Consider the following 12,500-nt stretch of genomic DNA (forward strand, 5'->3'; position numbering starts at 1 on the left):
TTGCGGCTGCAAGGCGCGTGAAACTGTGGTCGCTAAATGCGAACTTGATCTTTAAGGGAACCTCACCAGTTGACTAAATTAACTTAGTCCACTAAAACAATATTTGGCAGAGAAGATTTCACTTCAAAGATTTAATTGCAATATATTTGGGTTTACAGACGCTGGCCTTATTCGATAACGAAGCCCGATTTTGTCACATTTTTGGTGTTTTTCCGGACATGTTCTCTCCAAAACGAAGTCGGTGACCCTCCATTTTTTTTACATTTCTGACATAACTAACTCATCATCTTACAGTGGTAAAAGTTTCAGAAGAAAATCAATGTTGAAAAAATTTCGCGTGAACGTCCTTAAGGGACGAACAGACGCACAGAACAACCAGAGAAATAACATACAACAACAACCATCCATTTATTTGCCGAATTAGAAACGTTTTACACAACAGAGTAAATTAATTTGATCAGACAAAAAACCACTCACAAGAGTTATAAACTAAACGAGCTGAACGAACACTAACACACTAAATTAAGAACGCAGATCAGGAAAAATATGGTGATAATTTATCATCAGTGGTTTAAAAGGAAAAGCTTATTCTGTGAAAGGAGACTAGGAACTATAAGACAAGGGTGACTTTCGAGGGGTTTAAAATTACAAACTGCTCATTCTATAATATGATTTGCTCCAACAGCAAACTATTTGACGTCAAGCATCCCTCAAACTTCTCCTTCGCCAGGTGCGTATGCAATTTCACACATCTACGCCTTCTGTTGTGCTTTTTACTCCAACAATTCTTAAAGCGGCAGTTCTTTTAGAAATCTTTCCAACTTATCACAAGTATTTTGTTCGGACAGTAGATCAATCAACTAAAGGGACGAACAGACGCACAGAACAAACAGAACAATAACATACTAACTCATTAAATTAAGAACGCAGATGAGGAAAAATATGGTGATAATTTATCATCAGTGGTTTAAAAGGAAGAGCTTATTCTGTGAAAGGAGACTAGAAACTATAAGACAAGGGCGACTTTCCAGGGGTTTAAAATTACAAACTGCTCATTCTATGATATGATTTGCTCCAACAGCAAACTATTTTACGTCAAGCATCCCTCAAACTTCTCCTTCGCCAGGTGCGTATGCAATTTCACACATCTACGCCTTCTGATGTGCTTTTTACTCCAACAATTCTTAAAGCGGCAGTTCTTTTAGAAATCTTTCCAACTTATCACAAGTATTTTGTTCGGATTTGTTGGTCGGCTGGTTCACTCGACAGTTGCTGGGTCCTGATTCTAATCAATGACTCTGCACACTACTAGTTTAAAGAGTACAAAATAAAATGATCATACAATGGTAAATACAAAATGGGAAGTGACTTTGAAAACGAAGCCTGTCGTGACCTTTTGAAAATGTAAACGAACAAACTTAACCAACTAAACAAGCACATAGTCTAATATATGTTCCTTTATTTTTTATTTTTAGCCATCGAAATTCACCCAACACCGGCGTCCAAAACCCCCTGGAGCTTACTCTATCACAGTTCCAGTGTTGTTCCAGTAGGAGATCCTGACTTTCACCTCCATCTGCCATCACACTGTGAACAAACTTGCCACAATACCCCAGGAAGCTACAGTTGTTCATGCGTTGGTGGATATCAATTAAATGCAGATGGAAAAACTTGCTCAGGTAGATATAAATTGTTACGTTCAGAAGTGCTATTAGGAGTGGTCCTTGGATGTGGGGCTTTACTTAAACGTAAGCATCAGTGCCAAATCTTTGAAAAAAAATCTAACGATAATGAAAACTCAAACACTGGAGTGAAGATGCATCAAAGCGTGTTCTAGTATTCGCTGTTTCACTCATATATAAATATGATATAAAATTTAAAAAAGTGATCCGTAATAGATTAATGCAAAAGGGACAATAAATTTACAACCAACGACGATCTCTGCGCTCCTCTGTGGAATTTGATCCTCCAGGTGAGTATAGTGACGGGAAAGGCCTGCGTTCGATAAAAGTTAATAAATATGCCAAATACATTTTAACTCCGGAGAGAATCAAGTTAATCAATCAAGTCAGTGGTCATCGAAGTGATTAACTAACGTTACTTGAGCAATAACGAAAGGAAAGCCTGAATTTTCCAGGCTTTTTTTCGCTGCTGCTCAAGTAACGTTAATTACTAACTGCGATGATCACTGAGCATCTAACCTGTGTGGAGGACATCTGCAGAGTCCATTAACAGTTTGTATTAATTGGATCGTATCATTGCTCTGGTCTGTGGACTGATTGGTCAGCAAAAAAGGGTGCCATTAGTGTGGGTTGGTCAGGTGAGATATGACTGATGGTATCAGCTATATCATTGTTATTGGCTATTGAATAGCGATTGGTGCACCAAGCGCTAATAGTCTTCATATTCCTACCAGTGCCACTCAAGTTGAATCTTGCACTGGCTGCCTAAGGAACGCTTAGAGATATACCACTTCAGTATTGTCTTCGTACAAGTTGTTTTTAGGAAAGACAAATAAAATATATTGCAATATCGGGTCTAATACAAAATTCGTTCAACCTTATTCCATAAAGCACAATCAAGAAAAAGAACATCAACCAGGCAGGCAAAATTCTCTCTGATTTTCGTTATGTTGGAACCTTTATACAGATTATTTTCACATAAAGAAGAATTTCGAAACTATATCACCCTCGTAGGCTTAATATTAGCTGATGTTCTTAAATTATACCGCCCCCGTGGTTTACCCTGTTATTGATACTGGCTGTTGTCGTGCCATAATTGACTTTTGGGTAAACAAAACTGCATAGTACCAGGCCTTATAACCTAGCCCCTGTTTTGTTCCCGTTACTACCTCTCTGTGCAAACCAAAAAAAGGCTTTTCCCAGTTTCCATTTATCCTTTTTTAGGAAGGTCAGAAAAAATGAGTGCAACGTTTTTCGTTCCTTTACATTTCATTTCCGACATTCATATCGCAACCAGTTTGCCGAGCAAATTCAGGGAAAGTCAAATATGAGTCTCTAATGATAATAATTTTCCATTTTGAAAAAAAAATAATAATTCTTTCCCTTCTTTCTCCTTAGATATAAATGAATGTTCAGTAAACAATGGAGGATGCAGTCATCACTGCTACAACATTGCAGGCGCATATTACTGTGGATGTCCTGATGGGACAACAATGGCCGCCAACAATTTAACATGTGTTGGTAAATAATCAATTTTCATTAAATCTACGATTTGACTAAATTAAAAAATCTACAAAAAACACAACATATCGTTTATAAAATAACCTAAAGGGCTTTAAAACATCCTACAGTACTTGGCCTGAAGAGTCATTGCATGGACTTACTGGACTAAGGCTTACCACCCCACCCAGTGGTATTACTCAGTAGTAAGAGACCAGATCTGTTAAAACATGTATACTTTGGAGGCACAGCAAATTTGGTCCCAAGGTATCACAAATTTTCACCCATCACCGATTTAATCTACATATGACACTGGTTTATTTCAGAGCCCGGTTTTTCCGTCACATGTGGCGAATACAACATGACAGTTTTCCTAGAGAAGCAGTCCTTTCCATTCTTTCAAGTGCAAGAGCTTCACCTGCGTTACCCATCATGCAGAGCTACGGAAAATTCCACTCATCTGATAATCAATACTCGACTCAACGATTGCGGAACGTCCGTTAACGACACCCAAGATGCCCTATTATTCTGGAATGAACTACGAGTGGATGCTGTTATCGTTGATCAAGTTATTACTCGATCACACGACATCAGACTTCCATTTTATTGTAGCTATTCTCGAAGGGATTTGGTAAGCTTGAGTTTCACTCCACAGGGGATTTACATTGGCGAGGAAGGTACCTTTCATTAATTTTACTCTTTTAAAATAATGCTGAATTTTCATTTGAATGCTTAGCTTACATGTATATCAGCTCACTGAACAGTTACAGAGGGCATTTAGAAGAGATGTATTGTAAATTAAAAGAGATGGCGTATTATTTATTTTCTTACGTACAGTTTTTAAGACAAGTTTTGCCTGAAGGAATTATTTTCTTCTTGTAGTTATTTAAACCATACGTAACATTGCACAATGGGAGCACAGAATACGATGACCCTTCTTAAAAACTCTTCGGGCGAATTTTAGTAATATTTCTTCTTAGCAAACTCCTTTAAATCGTATGATTATTGACCCCATCTTCTGCGTTTGTTCCTTGTTTCTTCCTTTTCCCTCTTTTGCCTGTCTTTGGAGTGTTCATTAAGCACCACTTCAGGAATTTTATTATTGTAAAAAAAAGTTAAGTGATTAATACGAAGCGTTTCCTTTTCAGTTGGATATGGCAATTTTACCTTCAAGATGGACTTTTTTACTAGTGGATCTTTTGTCACGCCGTATACCTCGAATGACTATCCAATAGAGATGCGTATGAATGACTACATCTACGTAAGATACAGCGTGGAATCTGGTGCTGACTTGGTCATAATGGCTGAGAACTGTCGGGCCACCAAAGACGGAAGTTTTTATTCTTGGCCACAATACACCATCATACAAAACGGGTAGGCATACATAGTAATAAAACGAGTGGAAACTTGCACATGACAGTCTACACATTTTTGATGATAAATTGTTGCTCAACAAGGAAAGCGGAAGGGAAACCTTGCAACAGCGAATCCTACATTACACCTTCTTGGTTGAGATGACCCAATTGATCTCTTGCATTATGGAATTTGAGCTTTTTTGTTTCTTTTTATATATTTTTTAATCATACCTTCCATTATGTGATGTTATCATTGGACAAATTACCGTCTGACTAACCAACGTCTCACTGAATAACCGACTGTCTGTCTTTGACGGAGTGGGCGATCAAATATCTAGTACCGTCTCAGGGAACTCAAATGCAGCCAAATATAACAAAATACTATCTAAATTCAACAGATGCCCAAAGGATTCAACCATGGCTTACTCCTATGATCCGAATCGACCTTACCAGGAATTTAGCATGAAGAGTTTTCGGTTCTTCAATGACTATAAAGCCATTTACTTTCATTGTCAGCTTCTGGCCTGTCATCGATCTGCTCGAAATACCAGGTTTGTCTAGGATTTTACTGTTTTTTGTTTTTTTTTTTTTAAGTCAAAACTAAAAAATTGGTTCTGTTTCAGCACTTTTTGTTTCTCGTAAACAAGCCTCCTGATAACCCAAAGAGTAGATATTCGATTGCTACTAAAAACAGAAACTGCCCTTGAAGTTTTTTGGATGACCGTTGAACAAAAACTAATCAAACCATGTTTCACTCTGATAGCTATTACCAAGGCCCAGTATTGATTGCTGTATTGCAACTATATAATTTAAAAACATCCCGTCATGATAGGCGTTGAAATTATCATTTTAGATAGCCTTATCCTTTTTTGGCAAGATTGCATGAATTAGCACTAAACCAACAATTTAAATGAGTGACTCACTGACACAAGTAAACAAATTATTTGTAGATGCCAAAGTGGTTGCTTGCAAGACAATAAAAGGAAAAGAAGAGCCGTTACTCCTGATGCTGAACATGAAGAGAGTACAACAAAGAACATTGTGTCGCGTGGTCCACTATTTTTCAGACAAGAAGTTAACCAAGGAGGTAACTTTATTAAGTATCGCCCTCATTACCATGTAATTTATATTCATTTGAGAAACAAAATGATGGAGTACTGTTGTTTCAAAGGTGGAAACATAAATTGAACCATTTCCACAATAAGCAGTCGGGAAAAAAACCTGAGAAGGACTGATGTTGGTAACTCTTTAATAAAAAACCTACTAATTCAAGATTAACTACAAAACCAATGCAAAGAAAAAGCAACGGCTGGTTTATAAAACGCATTGTCCGAGTCCATGAAACACAAAAGTGATGAAGTCTTCCTTTTGTTGAAATGCTCGCCTCAAACTATAAAACGTAGACCCTCTCTAAAATGCTTTATTTCACGCTAAAACAATAAATGGATGGAGAGACCCACAAACTACAAAGTCAAGGGCGGCTTGTTTATAAACCAGCCGTACTCGCCCTTGATTTTAAATAGATTTTAAGTTGCGAGTCTCACCGATTTCAATGTTTTAGTGACAAATGAAACCTTTTATTAATGGTCTTTGTTTTGTTGTTTGAGGCGAATATTTCTACAAAACAAAAATCCCAATTGATTTTGTTTTTTGAACATGGACAATAGGTTTTATAGACCAGCCGTTCTTGCCTTTGTAGTTTGTTTTCAGTTAATAGAAGGTTTTCAATAGGTCTTTGTTTTGGAGGCACCCGAAGATGACTTTAAATCAGGTAGTGGAAACGTAAGTCGTGGAAATGTAAGTCACAAAAAACAGGACAGGAGTTTAGAAACCCGACTATTAATAAACATTGTTTTAAATAACTTGATTGGTTACTGCTATCCAATGCAAGACCTAACTGTCCATACTGTAATTCGTATGGCACCATGCATCTCTTCGTAATTTTTCAATCTTACACTGTGGCACATTTTCAGATTATGAGTAAATGCTGGTTGTTTTATAGTTTCCTCAAGGATATAAACTTGAAAATCAAATCAAACCGAGCCCCTTTCGACCACCTCTTCGCATTCTGAATTCTGAATTAGCATGTGTTTTTTTTTTAATCTTTCGTAAATAACTTGTTATAGAAGGTATCAAATCTTGTCAGCTTGTAAGCCATTTGGACGTCCATTGTCCTACTGTCACATAATTCCCCCTGTACAACGAATGTTCAGGTGAATGACGTTAATTATCTTCTGGATAAAATGATTATGAAAAACAGAAAATTACATTGAATGGAACATAAATTCAATATCATGAACCCACATGCTGGGATAATGCAAGGCAAGCAGAGAGCGTCTGCCATTTACTCAAAATCCAGGGTTTGTGTTTCATCATCATCATATCCTTATTTATCCCTCCCCCCCCGGGTTTTAGAGTTGCTTGATGATGCTAGTATCTCAGAGCATTTACCCTCCCAACCATGATACACCACAGAGGGCAGAGGGCAGACCACAACTGTATACCGGGAACTTGACCCACGTGTTGAACATCGAAGGGTTGTGAGATGGGGCGTACAGTTTATCGTCCTTAACCCGAGAAGACTAGAGAGTCTAAGCATTTGCAGATGTCATTACAAAGGCAGCACTTTCTCCACGGTTTTTTTAAAGACTGAGAGTGTTTGTCCGGCCTAAGTCGAACTCACAACCTCCCGCAAGGCAGCCCGGTTCTCAACCAACTGAGCCACCGGGTGCATCAGACAATTACTTTAAGACCAAGCATATGCCAGTACACTGGCAACTCTTAGTACTAATAGTATCTTCCTCTGACTACAAGTAGATCAGAACACTACCAGCTTGACTTTAATTTTAATCTTGGCTATTTCAAGAAGTGAAATAGCATTCTTTCACCAGATAGTTTTCATGTTCAGGATGTGTTCTAGAGGCAGACATTCAAAGTTAACGCCTTTTTCGGGATAATATTCTCTGAAAACAGAACGAGTTGTTTCCTTTGCAAGACGTGCGAAAATGAGTTTCATCGCAATAGTGAGAAATATTTTTCATAATCTACTTGTGTGTTTTCGTTGACACTGTCGTTGCTAAGGCTTCCTATTGCAAGGGCAATACAACTATTTCCCTGATCGGAGTGTTCTAAAAAATACAAATTTCTTTTTCTTGTCAGACACCGGGGCAAACAAAAAAGACGACACTCTAATTGGTGGGATTGCTGGCGCTAGCGGAATTTGCCTCATCGCTGTTATAGCCCTGGGAGTAATGTTTGTCAAATACCGCATTGCAAGGCGCCTAATGAACCGGAACAAAGTCGGGGATCTCTACACAACGCAAGAGGAAGAAATGAGAAGAAAAAACGCTTACATTAAGTACGATGACGAGACAAAAAAAGAGGATTCTTTGTAAAACAGGATGAAATGCGATATTGGTGTGGGCTCACTCTTCAACTCTTGTGCACTATGGAGCCGTTGCTGACTACACATTCCTTACCGTACACTGACACAACATTCTTTGTAAATCACGTTGCAAAATAATTCTCTTGTTTATAACAATTTTCGTGAATTTATCTTTTACATGTTGCGGAGACTCCCAAGTTTTCCACTATTCGTTCATGCAACATTTTTCTTCGCATTTTTTTTTTGTTTCAACATTTTCACACTTGTAGTAATTGTAGTGAGAATAAAGAAGTGGACAAATAAAAATTGTACACAGCTGAAATATTACAAAACTACGGCAACATGACACTTACGAGAGATGTTCCCTCAGAGTAAGTGGCCTTAAACTCGAGTTAGAGTATCACAAAGTTTGGCAAAAGCCAAGTTTAAGCCAATACCTTCAGTAGAGCCAGGAGGAATAAAGTCCCCCTACCCAGAGAGATATTACCTCAGCCACATGTGCGCCCCACACAAGTGAACAACGTTTTTCGTTTCTCTTTATCGGTGATATGCAGCACACGGACTCCGATAAAGAGTGATTGAGCAGCTGACTAGCCGGATGACCAATAAGATATGTATCAGAAAAATCAAAGCTACAAAGGAGGTAAAATTACCCAAAACAGGTCGCTATTTCTCTATGCTCCTTGAGGTCACTAACTTAAAAGACCCAACTTATCAGTGACAAATATTTCAGCACACGGAATTTACATCTTGTTTCTGCAAAGTACAAGTACTTTCAGTCACTGCCCACTTTTCAGAGTGTGAGGAAGGTGAGCCCTAATTACATTTATTTTTGTTCCTACACTAATCTTTGGGATACCTGTGATTCATTAAGTGCCATGCCCTGCCGCGGAGTACGTGGAAAGTGTAGAGTTTTGTTTGTCAAGCTAATTTTGAGCATGCATGTCCAGCAGTGTCATCATAACATGGATGCATCCTTTCTTGTGTGCCTTATACAATATGCCTGTTGGGACACACACACACAAAAATGATTCGCTCACTTGGGTGAATCGTCAAAAAAAAGATCTGCTTCTCTGAGCCCATAGAGTCCTCTATTAGGCTGACTCATACTGATCTACCCGCGGATGCACTGAGCAACCCCTTGTGCTTAATAGATGTCTCTCAGCCTATTATGTTCATCAAGTAATCGTTACTGTTACTGTTGATGTTACGAGCTACTTGTTCCTCTCATTAATAGCAAAATCTTCTGTGACCTTTTTTGGTGAGCTGCAAGATGCCTTGGTAAAAACGTGAAAGCCCTTTATGCATTGGATCATCGTTGTTTATCAGCCTCACAATCCCGCTACACCGGGCGCCATTCAAGTCGATCCAAGTTTTAAGCTTTTCATGAGAAAAATCTCTTGCTCTTCCTCTTATCACTCAAAAATTCACCTTCCAGATTATCTAGTCATTAATCCTTTATGGTACTTTAGCTAATGCAACGCGAATATATTCAAAGACAAACTTCGAAGAAGATGGAAGCGGTGCATACAGTGAATCAGGAGAGGGTAATTTTGGCCTTCGACCAATCATGCCTACAAGACGAGGGCTATCATCATCTCATAGTTAACCATCGCCTAAACTTTGCCCACATGCAGAGCATTGAAAATACATGGTGGGGAGTAAAACCAAGTTTGCCTCATACAGGAACATCCGTGGATCTTTTTGAAAGATACCTACAGGAGTGGTTGTGGTGTCAGCAAAACAAAAGTGATCCATTCGGAAAGATCATTGAGCATATCGCTGATTTGTACAAAGTGTGATAAAAAGAGCCGTGCATTATACAGGAAAAAAAAACCTTCACTTTGGTGAATTGACAAAGAGACAAAGGACAATTTTAAGAGCAAAAAGAATGTAGGCATTCAATTTCTGCAAACTATTATTTGGTCCGTTTGTTTTGTATATGAGAATCTGAATCGTATTTGTACAAAGATTTCGTAAAAATACACTTCTTTCGCTTATTTTAAAATTGACAAATGGCTAAAATTACAGGAAAAGTGCAAAAATTAAGTTGAAATTGTTCGATTTTCCGTATTTCAGTAATAAATTGTACGATTTTTTTGAAGTCCATATACATTTGTAGACTTTGAAAAAAAACCGCTAAGAAGAATAAATAAAGGGCTACAGTACCAAAGCACGTATATTGTTATCGCTATTGTTTTCTTGAAACAAAGGACCGTATGCATAATGAAGTACTGAGGGACCTGTGCGAAAATCTTGTCGGCGATCTTCCAAAGTTCGGCAAAGCGAACTAATTTGTTGGCTCATTGTGGCCACACTACCGCCTTAAATTCGATGATATTTCCCAATTTCCATTCCATACAAGGTCGACGTCCTTGTCCAACCATATTGTCCACACATCTTACTGTTTTCAGCAAGGGTTAACCTTCAATTCGATGACTGTTTTAAGTCATATCAAGCCTTCTAGAGTCGGCGAAACGAACTTGAAAAAAGCCAATATTCAGTTTTTAAGTATTTGTAGCTATTTGTGGAAAGAAGAGTATAAAGCAGTGAAAGGGATGATGAAAACATCAAGAAATCGTCCACAACGGCCTCAACCGTCAGCCATGTTATTATACTTTGTAGCCTCGCGTTTTTGGGGCAATAACGCTGATTAACAGTTACTGAGATCAGATACTGAGATCAGAACATGGCGAAACTTGTGGAAGAAATGGCTATTCGTAGCTCTGATTTGCCTGTAAGGGAATGTTGTACGAGTTATATATCTCCTGTGTTATGAAATAAAGTTAAGAATTGTTATTACTACTTCAAAAGAATCTTTTGATTCGTAGAAATATATATTTAAATTGCAAATTATATCTGACCGACCTCCAGTGGAGTCCTTTTTGAAATGGAAATTAAGTGTACAAAGTCCATCCTTAAAATATGCTGCAAAAGCAGTTACAAGAACTGTTCGGCTGTGGATATACCCTTTCCATTGCTTAAGGCTTGGCATGAGTTCTTAAGATTGCAGAACAAGGAAAGAGACGAAATTGTTGGGGAAAGCCAAGATCACCCAGGCCTTTTGACATCTACAGGCACATCATACACCAGCCAAGGAATCAAGGAAATATCCTATGATTATGTTGATCTCTTTGAGTATTGCATCTCTGGTCATACCTTTGCCATCACAAGTGATGAGCAAATAAGGGCTGAGGTCAACAAAACCCTTGCAAAAATTGCTGGTATGGTCCAAACATCATATACCAAGGCAAAAGGGGGAAGCAAAACAGAAGAATTGAACTCAAAAATGAGACTATTTCACATCTTTGAGGGACAGACAGTGTTAGTTGCTTGCCTAAGGGAACAAAATGAAGCTTCAGGAATGGAAAGAGAGTTACAAGAATCTTCAAGCAGAGACCAAGCAATTATTTGAAGAAATACAGGCATCAATTGAAGACAAGGAAAAAGAATTGTAAGACACACTGTCAAAAAAAAGATTTTTTTTGAGTTACATTGAAAAGATGAAAAACTGTTCACAGAAAAAATATGCTGGTAAATACATTTCAGAGGTGAAGGAGAAGTTTACGACGTTGAAGACAATTATGTCTCGCGCTGAAACTGCCTTATGGTTTTAAAAATCGTTTGGCCTTGAACTAGAATCCTTGAAAGTTAAAGAAGTTAAGACAGGTACCCGTCATACTGTAATGGCTCAAGGACAGGACCCTGTTGAAAAGGGTAATGGGTTCGATGGGCTTACTGAGGAAGAGAAGTCAAGGGTAGAGAAGGTGCTGTTTTTAGTAGATAAATTTTCTGTGAGAGACTACTATTACCATGACCTTACAATGGTGGTTGATGGATTGCCAAGATCTTACCTGGTGAGGCAGAGGATAAATGAACTGAATGACATCTGTCATATATCTCCAACTCCAGGTGAGGCAGATGGAGCACAGGTGTCCTTTTCTGAACTTCTTAAAGAGAGGATTCAAGACTATGTGGCAAGCCATCCAAATATGGATAATGGGCGCCTTACAGGCAGCACACGCTTTTTGGACGCTCTTCTTACCTCGTTTTATTAACTATACTATTATTTAATATGGCCCTATCATATTCTAGGAGGGCTGTAGAGGTGATTTCGTCTTCGATTTCAAGCAAACCACTGAGCGCAAGCTTTTGGCGTTCTCTGTGTGAACTTGGGATAACAAGATTTAAACCAACACGACAGGGCTGTCGGGCTGGTGTAAGGAAGCAAAGGGCGCTGTTTACGTGCGAGGGACCGCCTCTACAAAGCTCTACACGAAGGATTTTGTCTTCAAATGAAAGTTGTTTAAATCTTTCCTCTTCTTGTGAAAGGCTACATCTTTACGGAAATTTGCATATTCTTCCATCTTTATTTAATTCTGGAATATTACCATCAAACTCCAATAAACCTGATTCTTCCAAGCGAAACAACAATAGAAGAAGATTAAAGGACGTGCCAAAGAACAATAGAGGGAAACTAATCTGCATGAGAATGAACTGTCGAAGCGCTAAAAACAAAATAGCAGACATCGCTGGTGTAATAGATCAACATAAACCCGATATCATCTTTGGTACTGA

The 12,500-nt window shown here is 38.4% G+C and overlaps 1 protein-coding gene and 1 pseudogene across 2 annotated transcripts in view; both read left to right on the forward strand.

Annotated features, from left to right (window-relative positions):
- Positions 1-8,235, forward strand: part of LOC137992926 (deleted in malignant brain tumors 1 protein-like) — a 77,541-nt gene extending 69,306 nt beyond the window's left edge. For both annotated transcript variants that reach the window (XM_068838507.1, XM_068838508.1), the window contains 9 exons: positions 686-730; positions 1,082-1,126; positions 1,476-1,679; positions 3,081-3,203; positions 3,509-3,859; positions 4,331-4,556; positions 4,936-5,088; positions 5,488-5,624; positions 7,697-8,235. In XM_068838507.1, coding sequence (XP_068694608.1) covers positions 686-730; positions 1,082-1,126; positions 1,476-1,679; positions 3,081-3,203; positions 3,509-3,859; positions 4,331-4,556; positions 4,936-5,088; positions 5,488-5,624; positions 7,697-7,932 — 1,520 coding nt within the window. In that variant the 3' untranslated portion in view covers positions 7,933-8,235. The remainder of the gene's footprint in view (positions 1-685; positions 731-1,081; positions 1,127-1,475; positions 1,680-3,080; positions 3,204-3,508; positions 3,860-4,330; positions 4,557-4,935; positions 5,089-5,487; positions 5,625-7,696) is intronic.
- Positions 8,236-10,611: 2,376 nt separating this feature from the next.
- Positions 10,612-12,500, forward strand: part of LOC137991578 (uncharacterized) — a 5,805-nt pseudogene continuing 3,916 nt past the window's right edge.

Source organism: Montipora foliosa, chromosome 2 (assembly GCF_036669935.1).
Source record: "Montipora foliosa isolate CH-2021 chromosome 2, ASM3666993v2, whole genome shotgun sequence".
Classification (NCBI taxonomy): domain Eukaryota; kingdom Metazoa; phylum Cnidaria; class Anthozoa; order Scleractinia; family Acroporidae; genus Montipora; species Montipora foliosa.